This window comes from Salvia splendens, chromosome 22 (genome assembly GCF_004379255.2).
Source record: "Salvia splendens isolate huo1 chromosome 22, SspV2, whole genome shotgun sequence".
NCBI lineage: Eukaryota > Viridiplantae > Streptophyta > Magnoliopsida > Lamiales > Lamiaceae > Salvia > Salvia splendens.
In genome coordinates, this window is record NC_056053.1 from 17,985,379 (window position 1) to 18,010,516 (window position 25,138).

The following is a 25,138-nucleotide window of genomic DNA, read 5'->3' on the forward strand; positions in this document are numbered from 1 at the left end:
ATTTCCTTTTCAGAATCCACTTGCACCCTAAAGGCTTACAGCCTTCAGGCAAGTCTACTAACACCCAAGTGTTATTTCTCATGATGGATTCAATTTCACTGTTGATAGCTTCTTGCCACCACGCCGCGTCTGGGCCAGACAGAGCTTCCGCCAATGACTTTGGTTCGTCATCCAACATAAAAGTTATGAAGTCAGGACCAAATGTTTTAGCAACTTTAACTCTTTTACCACGTCTTGGTTCAACATCCTCAGGACTTGACCTCGTCCTTTTTGGAGGATTAGAACTAGTGGATTCATCCATCATTCTTTCACTAGAACGATCCTCTTGCATCTTGCAAGGGTATACATTCTCAAAGAATATAGCATTCCTTGACTCAATCGTTGTTCCTTCAGCCACGCCAGGCACAGCTGACCTATGGACTAGGAAACGATAGGCACTACTATTAAGTGCATGGCCAATAAAGATGCAATCGACTGTTTTAGGGCCTATTGCAACTTGTTTCGGAGGTGGCACTTCTACCTTCGCTAAACACCCCCACACTTTGAGGTATGAATATGAAGGTTTCTTCCCTTTCCACAACTCATAAGGAGTCACATCCCTATTTTTTAGTGGAATTTTATTCAGGATATGATTCGCTGTTAACACAGCCTCCCCCACATGTTCTGGGGTAATCCTGAATTAATCAACAAGGCATTCATCATCTCTTTTAGTGTTCGATTTTTGCGTTCAGCAACTCCATTTGACTGGGGAGAATATGGAGCCGTTGTTTGGTGAATTATACCACTTGCATGACAAAATTCTGCAAACGGGGCTACATACTCACCGCCTCTATCACTTCGAACACACACTTAATTCGACAATTAAGTTGATTTTCGGCTTCATTTTTGAAGTCTTTAAACGCTTCAATTGCCTCATCTTTACTTCATAATAAGTAAAGGTAACAATACCTTGTGCAATCATCTATAAATGTGATGAAGTACTTTTTACCACCTCTAGTTTGCACAAATTTTAAATCACATACGTTTGTATGGATTAACTCTAGAGGTTTTGTGCTTCTACCGAGCGAAACGGTAGCTTGGTCATTTTTGCTTCAACACAGACTTCACATTTTTCTTGTGAGTTAAACTTATCTACTTTTAGTAAATTAAGATTTACTAATCTTTTTATAGCATTTAGATTTACATGTCATAATCTACAATGCCATAAATCGGAGCACTCAAGCAAGTAAGAAGAAGAAGCATTCTTATTATCATTCACTTGATTCGGTACACGGCCCTTGGCCATTACATTGAGTTTGAACAAACCATTGGAAAGAAAACCTTTTCCAAGGAAAGTACCAAACTTAGATAAAACAAACTTGTCAGAATCAAACACTAGCTTAAAGCCATGACTAACAAGCAAACTACCAGAAACAAGATTTTTACGGATGTCTGGGACATGCAGCACATCCCTCAGCTTTAGCTCACGACCAGATGTCATTAAAAGCTTCACTTCACCCATGCCAATGACTTCAGACGAGTCTTGGTTGCCCATGTGGAGCTTCTTCCCTTCGACTTGCTTGTAGGTCGAAAATTGGCTACGATCGGAGCACACATGCACAGTAGCTCCGGTGTCAACAAACCAAGCCTTCGGATTGTCAATGTGGTTCACTTCAGAAACCACAGCAGCCAGATCATCATCGTTGAAGTCTCTCTCGACCATTTGAGCACTCTTCTTGAATTTCATCTTCTTAGGCTTTCGGCAGTCCTTCGCCATATGGCCCGGCTTATCACAGTTGAAGCAACTGCCTTCAAACTTTCTGCCAACAGTTTCTTTCCATTTGCCCTTATCTTTTGCGCTCGGGCGGGGACGTTTGGAGGATTGTCCCTTCTCCATCAGATTTGCCTTGGCGACTTCTGTCCCTCCCGACTTCTGATGGTACCACCTATTGTCCTCTTCAATACGAAGACGGACTATTAGGTCTTCCGTCGTCATCTCCTTTCTCTTGTGCTTTAGATAGTTCTTGAAATCCATCCAGCACGGAGGAAGCTTCTCGATCATTGCAGAAACAATGAACTGGTCTGGTAGGGCCATCCCTTCAGCATGGACATCGTGGACTATGATTTGCATCTCTTCAGCTTGCGCCACCACTGAACGAGAGTCCACCATCTTGTAGTCCAAAAACTTTGCGACTACATATTTCTTTGTACCAGCATCCTCGACGCGATACTTCTTGTCAAGAGCCTCCCACAACACTTTGGAGGTCTTAGCCTCGGCAAAGATAGAATAGAGACTATCCTCTAAGCCGTTCAAGATATAATTCTTGCACAAGAAATCTCCTTGATGCCAAACATCATAGGCAGCTCGAACATTAAAGTCCGTCTCTTCCTCAGGTACAGTTGGAGCATCCTCCTTGAGGAAGTTGGCAACACCCAACGTAGTTAGGTAGAACAACATCTTTTGTTGCCAACGTTTGAATTCTAAGCCTTTAAATTTTTCAGGCTTCTCAGCTTGAGCCATGACCCTTGAGGTCGAAACAGGTGCCAACATTGAGGTGTTAGCGGCAGCAGAAGACGATCCAATGGTGTTGTTTCCGTTCCCTCCAGCTTCGGTCGACATGATTTCAGCAAGAGTATAGTATTTCGTCTCGCGATTGTTGGAAATATAGTGGCCTTTACACTGGCAACCCTTGTTATTACAAATAACACAAAGCTGGAAGGTAAATATAACAAATAAATTACAACGAAAGTAAAGAGATGCAAACTATAGTATTCTTCAAGTCGAGTCGAGGTATCCCTCTCTCCGCAAGATGAAATACGCCCCGGCTAGTGCTCACGGATTGGCGTAATGTCCCCAAAGATGAAACGACTTTCCTCCTATCGAGTTGAAGCACCTCAAACTCGTAGGCTCCGGCGAACTTGAATTGGAGGCGAGAACCGAGCTAGACAATGCTCCTAGAATGCCCACTAGAATGCTTAAGTGATGTAGAGAGAAGATTTGTTTTTTGTTGTCTCTTCTTCTCCTCAAAACAAGCCTATTTATAGGCTAGGAAACACAAGTGAAAGGTCTTGTAATTAGGGCACCTCATAAAGGTTACACCATGTGAAAAGCCAAAGGCCTAGCCTTTTGAAATTATCACATGTGTTTTCCTACACTTACAAGACTGTTGAGGGGAGGAAGCTCAACATGGGGAACCAAGCCTTGTCCAAATGTGTCGACTTAGGAGATATGGTCCTCAAGATGACGTCCGACGTGACAATCACTCTAAGAAAGTGCTACATGTCTCGGACATACGCAAGAACATAGTTTCTGGATCAACACTTGTAAATAAGGGTTTTTTCTTTGTATTTTAATTCGATAAGTTCTTTGTATATAAGTTTGAAAAATCCATCGGAAAATGTTATGTAACCGAGGGTCCTTTTTTAAACTAAGTGTATCGGCTATTCGTCGTGTTTGAAAGGCCATTGGCTAATAATGAAAATGCAAATACTTCCTCCTATTTGTAGCATTATAGATTAGGACATGTGAATCCTAATGCTATAAAAGTTTAGTAAACTTGAATTTACTAAAGACAAAAGAAGTTTATACCCAAAATAAATGTGAGATTTGTCTTGAGGTGAAAAGTGACTAGATTACCGTTTCATTCTGTTGAACGGAACAGGAAACCCCTTGAATTAATTCACACCAATGTATGTGATTTAAAATTCGTGCAAACTAGAAGTGGTATAAAATACTTTATCACGTTCATAGATGATTGCACAAGATGTTGCTATCTTTATTTTTTAAGAAGTAAAGATGAAGCAATTGAAGTGTTCAAAAATTATAAGAACAAAGTCGAGAATCAACTCGGATTGTAAATCAAAATGATTCGAAGTGATAGATAAGGCGAATACGTAGCCCTGTTTGGGGAATTATGCAACACAAGTTGTATAATTTTTCAAACGGTTGCACCATATTCACCACAATCTATTGGTGCTACAGAACATAAGAAACTGAACTCTTAAAGAGATGATAAATACGTTACTGATTAGTCCAGGGATGCCCCAAAACATGTGGGGATAGCTGTCTTGACAGCTAACTACATCCTAAACAAAATCACACTCAAAAGTAAGGATGTCACTCCTTATGAGTTGTGAAAGGGAATAAAGTCATCCTACAAATACCTCAAAGTGTGGGGGGTGTTTGACAAATGTGATGGCTCCTCTGTCGAAAGAAGTTACAATCGGTCCTAACACGGTTGATTGCATCTTTAATGGGTATGCATTTAATAGTAGTGCATATCGATTTGTTGTCCATAAGTCTGAAATACCGACTATGACCGTGGGAACAACTATCGAGTCAAGAAATGTTATATTTCTTGAAAAATATATTTCCTCGCAAAGATAAGGAAAATATTACACCCATTTCTGAGACGAGAATTGAGGATGAAGCCACTAGTTCTTAATCAGCGGATGAAGAGCCAGAATCGCACAAGCGAACAAGGCCCGATCCAAACGATACAATACTAAGACGTGGTAGTAGGGTCAGTACACCAAAGACATTTGGTCCTGACTATAATGCTTTTATGTTGGATGAAAAACTAACATTAATAAAAGTAGCATTTGCTGGCCCAGATAGGCTGCATTAAAGACAAACTGTTCAAAACGAAATTGATTCAATTTTGCTAAACCACACTTGGGTGTTGGTTGATCTACCTGAATGTGCTAAACCTTTAGGATGCAAATGAGTCCTTAAAAGCAAGTTTAAGGCTGTTGGAACAGTTGACAAGTTTAAATGGTGATTTAATATGAAATCTATATGGAATAAGCTAAAAGTTTTGTAGTACCTGGACAAGAGAGAAAGGTTTGCAAACCGGTTAAATCCCTCTATGGATTGAAACAAGCGTCGTTGCAATGACACTTGAAATTTGATAATGTGATGTTATCAAATGGATTTAAAATCAATGAATGTGACAAATGTGTCTACATTAAGAACACTGATAATGGATACGTTATAGTGTGTCTCTACGTTGACGATATGTTAATCATGGGTAACTAAATGATTAATTATACGAAAACCATGTTAAAGAGAAACTTTGACATGAAATATATGGGTCTAGCTGATGTGATTTTTGGAATGAAAAATTCTAATTCAAAGGAATCATCTTGACACAATCTCATTATATTGAGAAAGTACTAAAGAGATTCAACGCCTATGATGGCATCCCGGCTAAGACGCCTATAGAGCTCAAAGTTCACTTGAGCAAGAACAAGGGCAAGCCCGCTGCATAAGAAGATTATGCACGGGGCAATGAGTGCATTATGCATTTGACTAATTGCACTAGACTTGACATTGCTTGCATTGTGAACAAGTTGAGTCGTTACACGAGCAATCCAAGCAAAGAGCATTAGAAAGCTCTTGTAAGAGTTTTGAGATATCTCAAGTATACTCAAAATCATGGGCTACACTTTTCGAGATACCCCCCGGTACTTGAAGGGTACTGCGATGCAAATTGGATATCCGATAACAAAGTGGATATGTCTTTACTATTGGGGGTGGTGTTGTCTCATGGAAATCCACGAAACAGACATGTATAGCCCGATCCACTATGGAATCTGAATTCATAACTTTAGATAAAGCCGCGGAAGAAGCCGAATGGCTTAAAAAACTTCCTTGAAGATATTCCATGTTCGTCAAAGCCCGTGCCTCCAGTGTTAATTCATTGTGATAACCAAGCCGCTATTGGGAGGGCAAACAGCGGCTTGTACAATGGTAAGTCTCGACACATTCGTCGACGACATAATACCGTGAGACAGTTGATCACAACATGGGTGATTACAATTGATTACGTAAAGTCATTGGATAATCTAGTGGATCCGCTAACCAAAGGGTTAAATCGTGATCAAATGAATAAATTGGTAGAGGGAATGAGTTTGAAATCCACAAACTAAAGAATTGTCATAGTAGTAACCCAACCATGATGACTGAAGATCCCAAGAACTTGGTTCAATGGGAAAACTAAGCTATGAGAGTTTGTGTGAAACACTCATCTATATCTATTCCCTAGAGAGCAATAGAGTGTTGAAAAAACTTGCCTAGTGATGAGGTTAAGTCTATGACTTTTAATGATCCCTAAAAGGATCTCGTTAAGATGAAGTTCTCAAGGAGACAAAGTATGGCAACATACTTAACGAGGAATCACCTATGTAAGTGTGAAGTGGGGCCGCTTCAAACAATACACTTATGAATCCAAAGTGGTGTCCAAGGCCTGAAATGGACACAAAACGTGAGAACGGATGAGGTTGAGGTGTTTAAGTGTTAGCATCATTGTCTCGGTGCACGCCGTGGAGGAATAGTTCAAAGCATCGCGCTATTAGTCCGCCTGTGTATCCGATGGTGTTGACTATGGATGGTTCAAAGCCAAAAACTATCTATCCTTATGCTTACATACCTCTTGAGGGTTGAGCTTGTGTCTGCATAAATATGCATTTGGCAATTTCCACTCATCCGAGGGATTGTTGGAATTGTGTTTGGTCAAATGATTTTTGACTAATAATAAATGTTACAAGACATTTAATTTTGTGAAATTAAATGCAATAACGTCGATCTACTTTCCGAGTAGATGACCGTAGTATATTCATTTTCTCAAATCCGATTCCCGGTGAGTGAGAAATAATATATTAAAGTTGGTCACAATAAAGCCAGAAATGAGCTATGTGAAAAGACTAAGAGATTAATTAACTAAGTGTTAATTATCCCACATCGGGGATGATAGACTTCTTTGATGAAGTATTTAATCAGATGAATTATCATGTGTAATAATTATCGTGGAATAAGACGGGTGACAGAGCCCACATGCGCGCGCCGCCAACGCCCGTCGGCGTCCCGCGCCGCGCACCGTGTCCCATGACCCGTGCGCGTGCCCCGTGCACCGGGTGCCTGGTGCCTGCTGCCTTGTGTCTTGGGCCTTGGGCCTTGGATCTTGGCAGTTGGTCTTTGGGCTGTTCTTTGGAGCTGGTCGTTGAGCGTGGTTCGAGCCCCGATTGTTCTTTTTAGACCACCCCAAACTCCACGATATCCCCGACGGGTCCTAGTCCACGTCATGGTCTCGCTGGACCTCGACGCATGACGGGAGACAAAAGGTTCCCGCTGGACCCCGACGCACAACGGGAGACAAAAGATGCACAATCGCTGCTCGCTGCATCGAGCACGTCCGTGCCAGCGAGCAGGCGACGTGGCGAGCAGCGATTGGGCAACGACATAGCCGTTGCCTTTGATTTTTTTTATTAAAAATCGATTTTTAATTAAAAAACCGATTAAAAATAAAAAATATATATATTTTTTCACTTCCCAAAAAAAATATATCCGTTTTTTACCTCTTTTTAATTTTTTTTATATTTTTTCCCCCAAAAATACACATTTTCATCTATAAATACCCTCACTTTCAAACCCAAAAATTCACACCATACTACACAATTCTCATCTTCATTCTCCCATATCCATTCTCATCTTCATTCTCCCATATCCATTCTCAATGTTTCTTCCACTCCTACAACATAACAATGTCCGGCCAAGGCGATAACCCCCGGGCTCCCACGGTTGGAACCCCCGAATGGTTCGGTTCACAACCGTTTCCTAGTTCGGAAACGGAATATTCGGCCCCTCCTAAAACCCAAAGTTCGGGCGTTCCGGGTGGCTACCGGCCATACCCAATCGATGACCAAGATGCCCCCGAAGGGCGATACGGGTGGACACCGGAGCCTAGGTCGACAGCCCGCTCCCAAACTCCGACTCCTCCTACTCGCGGTGTCCGCACACCGTACACTCCGGCGGAGATGGATAAATTGTTCACGGCGTACTTGGAAATCTCCGAAGATCCGGTGGTTGCAACGAACCAATCCGGCGATCACTTTTGATGGCGCATCGCTCACCGGTACAATGAAAACCGGCTGCCAGGAACAGCCGAGCGCAACGAGAGTAACGCCATCTACCGAGCCAACGAAGAAATTGGCAAGTTCAATGGCTATTTCCTCCAGGAAGAGCGGTCGGCGGGGAGCGGCCGGAGCGAGGTCAACATCATCACTACCGCGATGAGCACCTACTAATCCAAGAACTACAAGCTGTTCAAGTACATCAACGTTTGGCAGGAGACGCGGACGCACCCGAAATATAAGGGAGGCATAACATTCTCCTCTAGCGGCTCCTCCAAACGTTCAATGTCGGTATCCCTATCCGACGTCGGCTCCGAAGAAGTGGCTAGCCAACTCGCCGGAGCTAACTTGGGTAGCCCCGACGCCGGCCCGAGCGGTTCCCAACGCCGACCGCAAGGAAGGAAAAAGGCGGCGGCGGCCAACCGCCGTCGAGCAGCGGCTGCAACCGCCGATGCTCCCATTCCCGTTCCATATGCGCCACCTCAACCCCCCACCAACTCGTTGTGGACCCTTTTGGCCCAACTCAATTTGGCTGAAAGGTCCATTATGACCCCCTCGCAACTTCGATCGCACGAGGCCATGATATTGGGCCTCCAAAAACAATTGGGGTAGTGCCGCCGGATGAGTAGTCTTCCACGGGGTATTTTTAGCTTTGAATTATGTAATTTTTAATTATTAGGAGTTTAATCATGTAATTTTTTATATTTAGGATTTTAATTATGTACTTTTAAATTTTTAGGATTTTAATTATGTCTTTTTTTTATTTGTCATTTGTAATCTTATTTCGGTTTTTTTAATGAATTTTAATATTATCGATATGTGTTTGTTTAATTAAATTTTAAATTGAATTGTGCTCGTACTTGCGGAAGAGCACAACTGTGGGTGTTGTGCTCTTGCCGAAGAGCAAGCAGAAAAAGTGTGCCCGGGCCCACAACCGTGCTCGCTGGCAAGAGCACGGTTGTGGGTGCTCTAAGCGTAAAAATGATCACCCCCTACCTAAATATGGAAAAAAGTAAAAAAAAACCTTTAAATCACGAACATTCCAAAATAATAAAATAAGACGTTATTTCATGGACGGAGGGAGTATTCATGTAGAATTGTTAATCTAGCCAACCCATTCGGATTGGGCCAACTATCAAATTGTCAAGTTATTGGGTTACAAGTCATTCAAATTATAATTTTGTTAGTTTATAAATAGTCAATTCTAACTCATACAGACCAATTATATTGAAAAATTTAATTAGTGATAAATAAATAAATATTATTGATAAATTCGTATTTATAATGAGTAAACACACGTACAAATGAATAATAATTCAAATCGAAACTAATAGTAGTAGTATATCTTATTGAGTACCGGCTAAGCAGGGGACGCCGGGGGAGGGGGACGTCTATCGCCCCAGTTTTAATTTTTCGACTACTTCTTCGCACACATCGACCCCAACGGATGCGCAGTTCACGCAATTTGATGCTTTTTCCTTAGAGGAGTTGGGGTTTGATATTCTCAGAGTTCCGGATACTCCCGTTCAAACGGGGGAGCAGTGCAGGGTCGTGGCGCCCCAAAGAAGAAGGGCCGGGTGAGGACGACGGCTCGGTACGGAGAAAGTGGACGGATGCGGAGAACGTCGCGCTGTCTAAGGCGTGGGTGAGTGTTTACGACGATCCTCTCGTTTCTAACAACCAGAGGATCGTCAACTTGTGGGGCAAGATAGCAGCAGCCTACCAGAGATTTTGCCCGGAGGGGAGGCGACTCAACGGGGAGGATTGCTGGAAGGGGTGGGACCGAATCAGGGTTGCCGTCTCCCGATTTTCTGGTTTGTACGCCAACGCCTTCCGCATGCAGAGCAGTGGCCAAACGGAGGAAGACTGCAGGAGGATAGAGGAGAAAGCTTTTCCCCAGCCCGGGTTGTATAAGGACTTCACCTACTGGAACTGCTATCTTGTGTTGAACGACTCCGAGAAGTTTCGAGTATGTGTCGACGCTGGCTGGCCGAAGAAGCAACGACTGAACTATACCGGTGATTTCAGCGGCAGCAGCTGTGGTTCCCTCGACCTCCCCGAGACGGCCAAGGAGGTCCCGACCCCTCGTTCGTTCGCTTGCCGAACTCGTCTGGTTGGGCACAAACGGGCTCAAGAGGAGGCGAGGGGGGCAGCCGGGGGTTCACAGGAGGTCCAGTCGACATCCTCCCTTGGCCAATCCACAACGGATCTCAAATTCTTCGCGTGTCAACAAACGCGCAATCAGATGGTCAAGACGATGGCCGAATGGCGGGCGGTGGTGGACCCCGTGGAGAAGAGTTTGCTTCAAACATTGCTCCTGAGCATACAGGAGGATTTGGAGGCGGCACGGAGGGAGACCGGCGGGAGTAGAGGAGGCGGCGACGGAGGAGGAGCCGACGGTGGCGACAGCGACGGAGGAGACGACGACGGAGACGAGGAGTGAATTATTGTATTTTTTTAATTATTGTAATTTTTTTAAATTATTGTACTTTTTTAAAATTATTGTACTTTTTAAAATTTTAATAGTATTATTAATGTTTCCCGTATATGTCTTGTAAATTAAATTCCATATATTGTGTGATTGTTAATTATTTTATTTTTATATAATTGTTATTAGTGATGTGGTTAGGCTATGGTTGGGCTATGACTGGACTATTTGCTTGTTTTGATGATGTGGTATGAGGATTTTTAGTGTTGATGATGTGGCAGGAGGAGTTTGTGGCTACGCTATGGCTGGGCTATTGCTGGACTATTCCTATTTTGGATGACCTAAGTGCTACTAATCTGCCACTAATTTTCCTTTTCTAGTGGCCAAATTTTCATGGCAAATTATTTTTCCGTAGTAATCTCCTAAATTATTATTGACAAGAAATTGTCACGTTTCATTTCTGCCACTAATCCGCCATTAATCATTTTACTAGAGAATTTGAGACTTTTAGTGGCGAATATTTCCGCCAAATCATCATCTAAGTTCATCATGGGAAAAAAGAGAATATATTCTAATTTGTACGTTATACCCAGTAAATCATATTATGATAATTTTTTTATTTTATGTGACATATCTTATACATAATAATAAATTGCTTCTAAAATCATGAACTTTCACAATAGTTTAGTTTTTCCCGTGAGCTTTAAAAGTTGCGTAAAAAATCATGAACTTTACCGGGTTGTGCAAATTTCCCAAACGACCCGACCCGGTAGTTTTTTGGCAAAAACTTATCCTATGTGGCAGCCGGAAGCGTGACTAGGCAGCCGGAACACAAAACGACGTCGTTTTGTGTTTGTTGAAAAAAAAGTAAAAATTCGCTGACTATCATAGCTGGTGGTGCGCCAGAGCAGGTGGTGCATCGGAGCGGCGGCAGGCGGTGGCGCTGGTAGAACATCACCTAAAACTCCTCCAGCGCCGCTGGGGAGGACATTGTAAAGTTTGGAGAATCAAAATACATAGAAAAAAGTATTGAGGAAAAATGAAGAAACTGCCATGGTAGATTGAAGAAACAGTCAGACTAAAAGAGAGGAGAAAAGAGGAAAATATCTTTATTGACTACATTGTGAAAGTGTTAACTACAAAATACAATACATTGCCTTATATATAGGCTTAGAATAAATGCTATACTAAATCCTAATTACATTTTATTTTCCAATTCTAATAGCCTCCCTCAGGAAGCAAAAAATTGCTACCATCTTGACAATAACATCAAACTACAAAAGAAGAAGAACTACAAGCATCTCAATCTTATTCTAACTAAATCCTTATTACATTCAATCTTGAGCATATTATTGATGTCGAGCATTGCTTCCTAGAACAACATCCATAGCATAAAGATTCACAATAGGATTGGCAACAACTTGAGCTTATCAACTTTCCACCCCCTTGATTAGGAACTCGAAAACTTAATATGGTCTTCAATCAAGGAGTAGGCTCATCAATTTCACAGTAGTAAAGAGATCTGAGCCAATATCGAACAATCTTCCAAAAAACCAAACAAAAGGCATTGAAACAGCACAATAAAACCAGAATATTTACAGAAACACAATCCAACAAATGCCACACAACATGCTAGAGAACAAGACTTGGATGACAGAGGCAACATATTTAGAGAGATTGAGATGAACAACAAAAAAAATCATGAGGCTCGCTGAGATTTTTAGAGAGATTCAATGATAGAACAGAGATTGAGATTGATATTTCAGATTCATAGAATCTTATTTCAATCTTTTAGAAGATTAAAAATGAGAAACAAATTTGATATTTCAAATTCATAGAATCCTATTTCAATCTGTGAGAATAGAGAAAACCGAATTTTATCGGTGAAATCAGAGAGAACTGATTTAGATCGGTGAGAACAGATAAATTTCAATGAGAAAAAAAATCAGATCGGCGAGATTCAAATCAACCGATTCAAAATTGAAATGAAAAACAGAGATTGATGAGAGAAAATTGAAAATCTGAGAGGAGATCAAACACTTTTTCTTTTTTTTTTCTTTTCTTTTTCTTTTTTTTTCGTCGGCGGTGAGTCGATTGGAGAACTCACCAGCAACAAATCACCACCATTGTTCATTATGAACAAAGAGGAAATAGATCGGGAAATAAGAGTGATATGCGGAAGATTTTCTCTGATACCATGTAAAGTTTGGAGAATCAAAATACATAGAAAAAGTATTGAGGAAAAATGAAGAAACTGCCATGGTAGATTGAAGAAACCGTCAGACTAAGAGAGAGGAGAAAAGAGGAAAATATCTTTATTGATTACATTGTGAAAGTGTTAACTACAAAATACAATACATTGCCTTATATATAGGCTGAGAATAAATGCTAAACTAAATCCTAATTACATTTTATTTTCCAATTCTAATAAACATCATCATCCGAATAGCCACGATTTCACATCCTTTTCAGATTTGGGGATCTTGCCTTTGAATATTTGGAGTAAGAGGTAAGGGAGGGGCGGTCGGCGGTGGTCTCTGGAGGAGAGGGAGGAGCGGTCGACGGTGGATGGTGATGATGGGGGCGGAGCCAGCGAGAGGAAGTGACGGAGTGCGACGGAGCGCCACCGCTCCCACAGAGGCGGGAGCGGCACGAAGAGGCCGAAAGTGGGAGAGATAGAGGAGGGGGAAAGAGGGAGAAAGGAGGGAAAGAAAGAGAAGAAGGGGAGGAGCAGGTGGTGCGTCGGAGCGGCGGCAGCCGGTGGCGCTGGAGGCGGCGGCGGCGCTGGAGTGAGGAAGGAGAAGATCTTCTTCTTTTTTTTAAAATTATGGTTAGGGTAAATGAAGTGGAAAAGAATGAGAATAAACACACTCAGCATCCAAATCATCTTCCATGTCAGCATCAATGCACACATCATCACACTGCTTAGCCGGAATACCTGACTCGGGAAATCGGCACATGAAGGTAAAGTTCATGATTTTTGACGCAACTTTTAAAATTCACGAGAAAAACCAAACTATTGTGAAAGTTCATGATTTTAGAAACAATTTACCCTAATAAAAATACAAAGCTATCCTGACTCAAATATTAGGCACTTTTTTTAACTTTTTTTATACAATCATACAATGCTACCGATTTATAGATAGCTAAAACCACAAATTTACTGTCATCATACCTCGCGGACATAAATATTTTGATATGTCATGCATAACATTGTATATAAGAAAACAATAAAATATAAAATGAAATAGTAAGAAATATGAATGCGATTATAATACATAAAATGAAATTAAGAATTTAATAAGTACATTTGCGTCGGTGTTACGACTGTCGCAATCAAGCAAGATATAAGTAATGGATTTGCATTTGCATCAATAGAGATAAAACAAACCCAAATAGAGGAGCTAGTATTTTGGGAATTGGGAAAAATAAACGTGTAATTAAGGAAGGCGTAAATTGTTTTTTTAAAAAAATGGGATTCTTATTAGCAATAAATAAATAAAATGATTAATAGTTGGGAGAGTGGAAAATCTCGTGAAGGGGTGGGATTTCCCGTGAAATTTGACCAAAGTAACACACTATTTAGACGAATTAGTAGTATTTTTTAAGATCTTGTGTTGTACTCCATATTGTATCCAACCACTATCTTATATTTTTCCGTCCCATTAAAGATGACCCACTTTCTTTTTTTGTTTGTCACATCCAAGATGACCCATTACTATAAATGGAAACACATTTCGCTCTACTTTATTCTCTACACTTAACACATAAAATAAAACCGCATAAAACTCCGTGCCGCCCAAGAAAGGAGTCATCTTCCTTGGGACGGAGGGAGTACAATAAACGATCATACTCATATTATGAGATTAAATTTATTGATATACAATAAACTATAATACTCATATTTTAGTACCAAAATTTGAATATTTTAAAAAAATATATACATATATGCATAACTGAATTATGGATTAATCAATAATTGAATATATATATATATTTTTATTTCAATTGTTTCTCATACCATGATTTATTATATATGTTTAGTTTATGTTATTTCCCTATATAATTTAATTGTTGATTAATTATTTACAAATAGTAATTATGGTTGCATAACTTAGATTATTAATATAAAACTGTACCATCGTCGAGTCACTTCGGGGGTAGATGGGGAATCATCGTCGATCCTCCTTAAATTTAAAAAAAAAAAAAAAACTGTACCCTTGTTTAATTGCGACAACTGCTGATGTCATCAATATTCCTAACCTACTTAAAAAATGAAAATGAGGTGATTTTCAGTTTTAGTTTTTAACAACGGTAAATCGCTTAATTTTGGTGCCCGCGTGAAACTTGAATACTGGATCTTGGTTTCAAAGTATAAGAATTTAATGGCACATTTCAAGCCCACACAAGGTAAATTTGGGCTGCCCATATATTGAATTCATAACTCGGCCCACTACAGTAAGCGTTGGCTGCTTCTTCTCAAACCTCATTTTGACAAATGAATGACTGATTCCAGTTTAACTGATTTTGTATTGCCAATCTCGAACTTCAATTCTCCGAAGTTTCTTAAACATTTCTGTCGCCTACTGAAGTGAGGATCGAGAGGTTTTCTTCGATTCTCAAAAGATACTGTTTTTATTAAACCTGAGTCTACCGACTTGTTGCGCATCTTGTGTTCGATGAAATGCCCAAAGCATTCTGGAATTGACTTGTTTCAGTTATGTTAATTTGATTTCAGATTTATGTTTTTTTGTAGTTGTGGTGGTGGTAGCTTCAGTTATGGTAATGGCTGCTAATAAACCTCGGAGCGGCAGTTTCTCACGGAATTTCGGTGCAGCATCAAGCTCTGTTCCTAGCATTCCTGGGCTTAAGCATGGTCCAAACGGGACCATGTTACTTTCGTCTGGCATTCCTGACCTCGATAGTAATTCCTTTTACTCAGCGGAGTTGGTTTTTGTGTTAGTTCGATATACACTATTTGAGATTATTTTTATCTTGACAGAGATTTTGGGTGGTGGACTTGCATTGGGAAGTTTAGTGGTGGTGACGGAAGATCCGGAGGCACCACATCATATGTTATTGTTGAGAAATTTCATGTCTCAGGGGCTGGTTCATCGTCAACCTCTAATATATGCAAGTCCTGCAAGTGATCCCAGAGGGTTTCTTGGCACCTTGCCTAGTCCCATGGTGTCCAAGGATGAGAAATCGCGTGTGCATGAGACCGAGCAGGTACCTTTTTTCTAGTTGATGAACACAAGTTCATCTATGGGATTTGAAGGAATAAAATGTATTCTGAATATAGGAGAAAGGGCTGAGAATTGCATGGCAATACAAGAAGTATATTGGGGAGCATACTTCAGAGTCTCACAGAGGTGAAGTTAATCAATACTTGTCAGTTTTACAACTTTGTTACTGCTTTCTTTTCTTGTTTGCAACTTCTGTAATCACGATATTTTTTATAAGCTTTTACTGCTTAATGTGATCTTTAGCCGTTTTCTTCCTCCAATTGGTGTTTGAAATGAGTTGGTGAATATGGATGTCCACTATCTGCATTAGGGAAGCACTTTGAATCAGTATTAGATAGATTATATTGTGGATCAACATTAACTGACTGAAGAGACATTTCTTTCAACCAAGAGGAAGGATTAGTGGCACTACTCTTTTTTTAGATATGTGGTAAAAAAATGTCTTGTCGGAAGTTACTTATGAAAGTGTTTCCCGAGAAAGAAAGGGAAATCCAATCATTGTTTTTACTTGCATGATTGAATAACATGACAAAACATAAGACACGACAAAGGATGTGCATGAAGTCGAGTGGCAAATAGATGTAATTGCTTGTGAGATCAGGTGGAAGATTCTTATTACTCAATATTTCGTGATGCAATAGAATATTACTGGACCCTATGAATGTGACTTGCTAGCAGTTACATCTTCACATTTCCTGTCTGAAAATGGTTCATGACTTCATATGCTTGATAAACAGGTGGAAAGTCAGAGTACTGCAATGACTTTGATCTGCGGAAACCCCTGGAGAGGCATTTCTTTAGTGGGAAGCAGATTGATTGTGTTAGCCTAAAAGAATCTGCTGATCTTGGCGCATTTCATGAACGTTGCTCGAGTTTCTTATCGCAAGCAAATCAGTAAGTCATATTACATTCATGCTTCTACTAGAGCCCCTATAAATTCTTATTTATGATTATAATAGTAGGTCAATATTCATGGTATTACTAAATAAATCAACATGAGGTTTGATCGAATTGGGATGACAGTGATCAAATCAAAGTTGATCAATCAACTATATATGCAAATGACCCAATCATTCTTTGGTTCCTGGAGGTAGTATAATCTAATTTGTCTCATCTGCTTTTAGGAACAATGGGAACATAACAGGGGGACGTATTGCTATTCAGTCACTGTGTTCGCCGCAATGTGAATATTCCAACAGAGTAAGTATCTATTTCATTTGAATCTTGTATTTTATAATTTAATGAGGTGTTTGGCCCTGCTGATAGATCTCTACTCTGCTATAGGAATGGGAAATGCTTTCTTTTGTTAGATCATTGAAAAGTGTTGTGAGATTGTCAAATGCAGTAGCTGTCGTAACATTTTCACCTTCTCTCGTTTCAACAACCTTCTCAATAAGGCTGCAACATTTGGCTGACACATTAGTTTCCGTGAAAGCAATTCCAGGTGTTTACTGCTCTTTTCTATTTTCATTCATAATACCTACCCACAATACTTGCGCGCAAATGTAACATACTAGTTATGCCTTGCCTTGATTAGATGAAGACAAGGAACTGGCCAAGCTTCTTACAGGATACCAGGATATGGTTGGACTTCTTAGTGTGCACAAAGTTGCACGTTTTAACACACAGGTACGTCATATGTGTGGTTTGCTACTATAACTTGATGCTTTTTGTTATGTTGTTTTGTATGAGCACTACAATGAAAAGCTAGAAAATTTGAACTCCACACCGGGAAGAAAAAAGGCACCTCATTTACTATTCCTATGTCAAATGAAAGTGATACTTATACTATTGCAGTTGTTTTTATAATTTATACTCTTTTGTGTTGTAAAATGACTGGTATCCATCACAATGAAGCATCTGAACTCATCTAGAACATTTTTGTCCTAAATTATCATAATATGATATGGCTAGAAACATCTGATTTGTGCCCTGGCTAACATAGGTCCCTGCAATTCTGGAGACAACCACATTCTCAATGAAACTGCAAAAGCGAAGATCCTTAGTTCTGGAATGTATAAACCAAGCACCTGTAGACGGTGCAACTGGAAGCTCTTATGGTTCTTCTGGTAGTTGTTCTGGGTCTTCTAAAACAGGTTCCTTCGACTTTTAGTTGATGATGCGTGTATCTATTTAAGATTATTGAATTTTTGGTGTCGGCTGATGATATCTTGGAAATGTTTTGCTAGAGCATCCGGTTTTTTTTGGTGCCTTTTAGTCACTGTATGTGTGATCCTAAGATTGGTTTGGAGTTACTACATAAGATGCTTTAATCAGTCATTGAAAGTAATCTACTCTCTACATTGTGTGAGAGCAGGCCTAGAATACATAACTGACCGTCTTAGTAATTCACATCACAGTCACTATAAGATATCATAAATAAGTTGACTTAAGATATCATAAATGATGGAGTACATAAATGATGGAGTTAGCGAAATCAATATCCTAGAATTCCCACTTTTGTCATACTTAAATCCTGTTTTTATTTGATTTATTTTATTTACATATCTCTTGGTTAAAAAATTATTTCCAAAATCTAGTTTTCCAAATACTACTACTGTTAACTGTTTCTCTACTTTCTCTCCCACTAAGAGCATTCACAATAGTGGACGAACTGGGCGGACGACCCCTCGTCCGTCGGGTTTGCCGCTTGGCCGTTAGCTCGTCCGCCGTCTCGTCCGGTATTGCGGGCACCCGACGGACGAGAGCATTTTTCGATTTTTTATTTTTTATTTTTAGTTTTTATTTTTTTTAATTTCAACTCTATATATCCGGCTCGTTGCACTTCATTCCATTTGCATTTCATTTAATGCACAACGATCGTCGAAAATGAAGGCCTAAAACATAAACATATCATACTATTGTGGCTAGCGGCAAACTATAAAGATTCAAGACATACTAAACTTTGTTTAAATTGTTGTTTTTTTTGTTGCATTGTATTATTTTTATTATTATTTTTTTAATAAAATTGTTATTGCACTTTCTCCGCCCGTATTCGTGGCGAAATTTTATTCCGTAATTGCTTATTTGTGAATTTTTATTATTGTACTTGTCCGCCGGGATGTCCTAGTGCTTGTCCACTATTGTGTAGTGGGATGTCCTAGTGATGTGGCAGTGGGGTGGGAAGTCCTAGTGACGTGGCAGAAGGTGTTTTTGGGAAGTCCTAGTTCTAGTCCGTGGGGAAGTCCTTCCTGCTGTGATGCTCTCAGCCAAATCAATAACAGCTTTAAATCTCTTTTCTTACCCTTTTAATAATCTCCACATCTTCCACCCCTTCACCTCCTCCACGAGTGATGTGTATTACATATTAATAGAGAAGAGGTAAGAAACTGATTAAGAGGGACGGAGAGAGCTTAGATTGGTTTCTCCTCCTTCTACGGTTTCAAGTCATCTCGAGGGTAAATAGAGAACTATTATTGATACTTTTCGAAAAAACTAAACTCTGATGCTATGAAGAAAACAATGAAACAAATAGAGGAAATCAAGCCTTATTCTTGCAATAGTCTTATTCATTTATATGATGGGTTTGATAATTGAAGAGCTTCTATATGATGGGTTTGTTAAAGCCTAACATACTAAACACGAAAGGAATAAATACTGAAGACAAAGAAACATAACATAAAGGTGTTTGGTCTTCAAAGTGCCTATCTATACTCCATTGTCTCATCTTTGACGATGGATGTGATTACCTTGCTTCAAGCCGAGTCTCGGTTATTGATAATGCGGATTAAAATGATGTAAATTTCAACGAAAAGAGAGATATTTTATTGAAAAACAGACACGAACAGAATAAAAAGACATTCGACATGAGCCATAATATGAACGAATGAGCGAAAATAACATGCAACACAGATTGGAACTTCCATCAAAAGCCCAATAGTGGCTCAAGATTGTTGGAGAGTGTTGGCAACATCTATCACAAACCGATACTTCACATCAGCCTTGGTCAGCCTCTCTAAAGCAGTGTTAACGTAGTCTGCTGAGATTAGTTCAATATCTGCCTTTATATTATGCTTGGCCGCGAAATCAATCATTTCTTGTGTCTCTTTCATTCCTCCAATCCCACTCCCTGATATCATCTTTCTCCCTAAAATAATATTCATTTCAACCACACATTAATCTCATACAAATGATTGAATTTAGCATGTATCTTAGATTCTTATACTCCATATGGGTATTGTACCTGCAAGTAAAGGAAAAACCGGTAGCTCGAGAGGCTTATCTGGGGCGCCAAGCATGATGAGCTTTCCGTGAGCCTTCAAGAGGCCAATGAGTGGCATCAAAGCATGATGTGCTGATACTGTATCTATAATACCATCCATTGTCCCCATTGCACCCTACATATATAATTGTAACACAATCCACATCCACATTAATATAGTGATGATGTTGATGTTGATAAAACAATTGAAAATTTCTTTATTTACCTGCATTTCATCAGCATCTTTGCTTATCAAGAACGAATCTGCGCCCAAATGTGAAAGCGCTTCATCCTTTTTGCTGATAGATGTGCTAATGACTGTGACCTTGCAACCGAAAGCCTTGGCAAATTTAACAGCAACATGGCCGAGTCCGCCCAAACCGACAACTCCAATGTGCATCCCGGGCTTGTCTAGTCCAAAGTATCTCATGGGGCTGTAGGTGGTGATGCCGGCACATAGAAGAGGAGCAGCAGCATCCAATGGCATGTTTTCAGGGATACGAACAATGAAATGCTCATCAGCAACCATGATATCAGAGTAGCCACCGTACGTGATGGTGCCATCGTGGTAGGGAGCAGCATAAGTGGGGATGATCTTGGGGCAGTAATTCTCAAGATCTTCCTTGCAGCTCTCACATGATCGACAGGATCCGACCATGCATCCAACACCAACTCTGTCTCCGACTTTGACCTTCTCAACCTTCTTTCCCACTTCTGTTACCACACCAACAATCTCATGCCTGCAATTACATATCCATGTCAATTATAATGGCATGATTATTTCAATTATTGAGGAAAAGCAGAAAGTTACCCAGGAACAAGAGGATATTGAGTGACGCCCCACTCGTTCTTGAGGTAGTGAAGATCAGTGTGACAGATTCCACAATACAATACTTTGAACTGCACATCATCATCACCAGTTGCCCTGCAAAGTGATCAAGTATAACTGTATAAGTATTTAAGTATAGCTGTATAGGTTACTTCCTACATCCTAGTTTATTATTCTTCTTTTTCCATCTTCACAGAATAGATATAGGTTGGAAAAGCAAAGCACCTTCTGGAGAATTTGAAGGGAGAGAGATGGCCAGATGAGTCTGTTGCAGCCAATCCAAATGCCTTCACAGGGTGCTCTGTTTCATATGATTTCGCCATTATTGGAAATGTGTTTGTGATTGTTGGGAAGATGTAAGAATGGTATTTATAGATATAAGTGGTGAGATGAATGCAGACGTCTCATTCCCATTCGGCTGCTGTTGTGTGAACAATGAATAGACTTGCTTCTATAGATGAAGTATTAGTCAATAAAGCCAACCAACTTTTTAATGCAACTAGCTGAAGAATAAGGAATACCGATTACTCATCATCTCATTCTACATTCTTACAACAATTACTTGTGTTCCAGTAAAATGTCTAGTAAATTATTATAAAAATAAAAATACAAGCAATGTTAAAAAAAAGAAAAATTACATTCTGATTACCATTGACTTGAAAATTTATTTTACATACTTTGCGGTTTGAAATACATGTATAAAATTCCAAATATCATCTGAAAAGCTTACAACTCAATACAAATAACATAAGATTGACTTCGTCGCCAATAATAAATAATCTAGTTGTATGATAGCTATGGACGTGAACGCAATATTAATTTTTACATATTTCTAGAATCTTCCGGAGAAGCGGCAAGAGGAGGCCAAATAAGACAATTTTTTCATCTTCACCTCCAAAAATAAATTATTCACATAAAAGTTACTGCAGTTTCTTAAGAATCGGTCAGAATTTTCCAAATGTTTAAGTGAAATTTAGGTAATGCGTTAAGTGAATTAAATTATTAATAGTAAAGTAAAAGAGAATAAAGTAAGAAAGAGAAAGAGAGATTAAAGTAATAAAAAAGAGAAAGAGAATAAAGTATGGAAGCTGATAAAGTAGGAGATATAAAAGATGATAAAGTAGGAGAGATGAGTGAATTACTTACTGTCGAAAAAGAAAACGTCTTACTTAGATTGAGGGATTGCCCTGTTGCGCAATTTTGGATTGAAAATGGATAGGCATGTGACTATGAGTGGGTCGATATGATATACATTTTCTTCTTTCTTTTCTTCTTTTTTTCTTTTCTTTGCGTTCCCTGACTCGAGGTTTGTTCTCTTTTTCGGTTAATTCATGTTCTTTTTCTCAGAAGGTTCTCAATGCAACGCCACTCTTCATCTTTAAATAGTACTCTATCCGTCCCTTGTTACTTGCACTATTGCTTTTCGGCTCGTCTCAAACTACTTACATTATTTGTAGTTTAAGTTAGAATTAATGTATTTAATTAATATGTTAGATTAAGTTAAGAGCCCATTTATTAAGTTATGTCTCATTACACTTAAAATTCTAATTTAATTATACTAAAAAATCAATCTCAAATTTACGGTCTAAAATAAAAAGTGCGAGTAACATGAGACGGATGGAGTATAAAATTCCCCATATTTGACTTGACTAAGTGTGTAATATGCATAAATTGGGGTGTGGATGGGAGAACTGATGTGGCATAGACAAATAATTTTCAGGCTATGAAATGAATGTGGCCTAAGAGCATCCACAACCGTGCTCTTGCCAGCGGCACGGTTGTGGGCCCGGCCCCACTTTTTCTGCCTGCTCTCTGGGAAGAGCACAACACCCACAGCTGTGCTCTTCCGCAAGGACGAGCACAATTAATTTAAAATTCAATTAAACAATAACATTTCCATAATAATAAAATTCATTAAAAAAACCTAAATAAAATTACAAATGACAAATAAAATAAAAACGACATAATTAAAATCCTAAAAATTAAAAATTACACAATTAAAATACTAAAAATTAAAAAAACACTACTCGTTGCCGAATTTCGCCCACATGTGGTTGATTAGGTCTTCTTGTAACTGAATGTGGGTTCGGGTATCGCGCATTGTGTGCCTTGTCTCGATCCTCTGGCCAACCGTCGTATGCTCACCTCGGCGTGGGGGAGACCTCGCTGTTGAGCTTCCGGCTTCATCCTCGTCGTAGAAGCTAGCCGCCCTCGGCCCTTCGTCGGCTATAATCATGTTATGTAAGATAATACACGTGAACATGATGTCGGCGATATTATTCACGTACCACAGCCGAGCCGGGGCCTTCACTATGTTGAATCGGGCTTGAAGGACCCCGAAGGCTCTTTCGACGTCTTTCCGCGCGGACTCTTGACGCTCCGCAAAAAGAACCCGTCTCGGGTTGTGGAGCGTCTTCACGAACGTCGACCACCTTGGGTAGATACCATCGGCGAGATAGTAACCAATGTGGTATGTATTTCCGTTGATGGTGAAGTCGATCGTCGGTGCTACACCATTCATCATATCATTGAAGAGTGGTGAAGAATAGAGCACGTTCAAGTCGTTGTTGGCTCCGGCAACGCCAAAATATGCATGCCAAATCCATAGGCGGTAGTCGGCGACCGCCTCAAGGATAAGTGTTGGGCCGCCGCCTTTGTGACCGCTTAAGTGTTGCCTCCTCCAAGCATTCGGGCAATTCTTCCACCTCCAATGCATGTAGTCAATGCTGCCAAGCATTCCGGGGAAGCCATGGACTGATTCGTGAAGACGAAGCAACCGTTGGCAATCATCGGTGCTGGGTGCCCGAAGGAATTCATCCCCGAAAGCTGAACGAACTCCCTCGCAAAAATTCTTTAGACAAAGGATTCCAGTGGACTCACCGATATGCAAATACTCGTCGAAGATGTCGGCCGTTTGCCCAGTAGCGAGTTGTCGGATGGCACACGTACACTTCTGCAACGGCGTGATACTTTTCCGGTCGGCTGCATCTGGACCTGTTTGGAAGAATTCAACACGTGCGGACAATGTGTTGACAATTCGCATGAACAAGCGCTTTGACATGCGAAAACGGCGCCTAAAGTAATCTGCCGAAAACCGCGGCTGGTCGGCAAAGTAGTCAGCAGCGAGACTTTCGTGGGCTCCCTCCCGGTCACGATGGATGTAGCGGCGATTTGATCTAGTTCGTTGAGGAGGAGGAGCGGGGGTATTCTCCGCGACATATGCTTCGTAAGCGGCACGATGTTGTTCGTAGTATTCTTGTTCTTCGCGCTCCGCTTCCGCCATAATATGGGTGAAATCCATTTGAGGTTTTGAGTGAGGGATGAATGTGTTGATAGTTTGTATGAGAATTATGAATGAGAGATGAATGAGAGATGATTTGATGTGATAAATGGATTATGAATGTGTGTATTTATAGATGATTTTGGGGGAAAAAATAAAAAAATAAAAAAATTCAGAAAAAATGGAAAAAAACGGCCATATTTTTTGGATTTGGAATTTTTTTTATCATTATTTACAATTAAATACCGATTTTTAAGTAAAAAATTTTTTTGAAGGCAACGGCTATGCCGTTGCCCAATCCCGTGCCGCCACGTCAGCTGCTCGCTGGCGCGGCGCGAGCGCAGCGGCAGCGGTCCTTCGTCTTGCCAGCGGCGCGGACGGCGGTGGCGACCGTCGCTACCGTTGCGGATGCTCTAAGCTTCAAAATGGGCTACTAGGGACAGCTTGTACGTAAGTACTTTCAAGAAGAAACGAGGTTCAAACGACTATCCTAATAATATTTTTCAAAATAACAAAGCGATATTTAAGATTGTGCTAGACATAAATGTTGGAATCGTGCTTGGTCAAAGGATTTTTGACTAATAATAAATGGTGTAAGACATTTAATTTTGTGAAATTAAATGCAATAGCGTCGATCTACGTTCCGAGTAGATGACCGTAGTATATTCACTTTCTCAAATCCGATTCCCGGTGAGTGAGAAATAATATATTAAAGTTGGTCACAATAAAGCTAGAAATGAGCTATGTGAAAAGACTAAGGGATTAATTAACTAGGTGTTAATTATCCCACATCGGGGATGATAAACTTCTTTGATGAAGTATTTAATCAGATGAATTATCATGTGTAATAATTATCGTGGAATAAGACGGGTGACAGAGCCCACACGCGCGCGCCTCCGCCGTCCGCCCGCGAGCCGCGAGCCGCGCACCGTGACCCGTGTCCCATGTCCCGTGTCCCGTGACCCGTGTCCCGTGACCCGTGCCCGTGCCCCGTGCACCGGGTGCCTTGTGCCTTGGATCTTGGCAATTGGTCTTTGGGTGGTCTTTAGGCTGTTCTTTGGAGCTGGTCGTTGAGCGTGGTTCGTGCCCCGCTTGTTCTTTTTAGACCAACCCAAACTCCACGCTATCCCCGACGGGTCTGGTCCACGTCATGGTCCCGCTGGACCCCGACGCATGACGGGAGACAAAAGGTTCCCGCTGGACCCCGACTTACAACGGGAGACATAAGGTCCCCGCTGGACCCCGACGCACAACGGGAGTCAAA

The 25,138-nt window shown here is 40.4% G+C and overlaps 2 protein-coding genes across 3 annotated transcripts; one reads left to right on the plus strand and one right to left on the minus strand.

The window, feature by feature from the left end:
- The first annotated feature begins 14,769 nt into the window (after positions 1-14,769).
- Positions 14,770-17,731, plus strand: LOC121787592 (elongator complex protein 4-like). Of its 2 annotated transcripts, none has more exons than XM_042186367.1 (9): positions 14,770-14,923; positions 15,075-15,242; positions 15,321-15,547; positions 15,621-15,690; positions 16,302-16,458; positions 16,689-16,764; positions 16,849-17,008; positions 17,102-17,193; positions 17,510-17,731. In XM_042186367.1, exons 2-9 carry the CDS (start codon positions 15,098-15,100, stop codon positions 17,675-17,677), a joined length of 1,095 nt encoding a protein of 364 aa, XP_042042301.1. In that variant the 5' UTR covers positions 14,770-14,923; positions 15,075-15,097; the 3' UTR covers positions 17,678-17,731. The 2 variants fall into 2 exon arrangements, with proteins under 2 accessions (XP_042042301.1, XP_042042302.1); XM_042186368.1 differs by having other exon boundaries at positions 14,779-14,923; positions 15,057-15,242.
- A 1,575-nt stretch (positions 17,732-19,306) lies between these two features.
- On the minus strand, positions 19,307-20,994 carry LOC121787593 (8-hydroxygeraniol dehydrogenase-like). Its single transcript, XM_042186369.1, has 5 exons — positions 20,820-20,994; positions 20,577-20,690; positions 19,992-20,505; positions 19,748-19,901; positions 19,307-19,651 (listed from the first exon to the last, which is right to left on the minus strand). The coding sequence occupies exons 1-5, from the start codon at positions 20,915-20,917 to the stop codon at positions 19,449-19,451; spliced, it is 1,083 nt and encodes a 360-aa protein (XP_042042303.1). The 5' UTR covers positions 20,918-20,994; the 3' UTR covers positions 19,307-19,448.
- Positions 20,995-25,138: the final 4,144 nt, after the last annotated feature.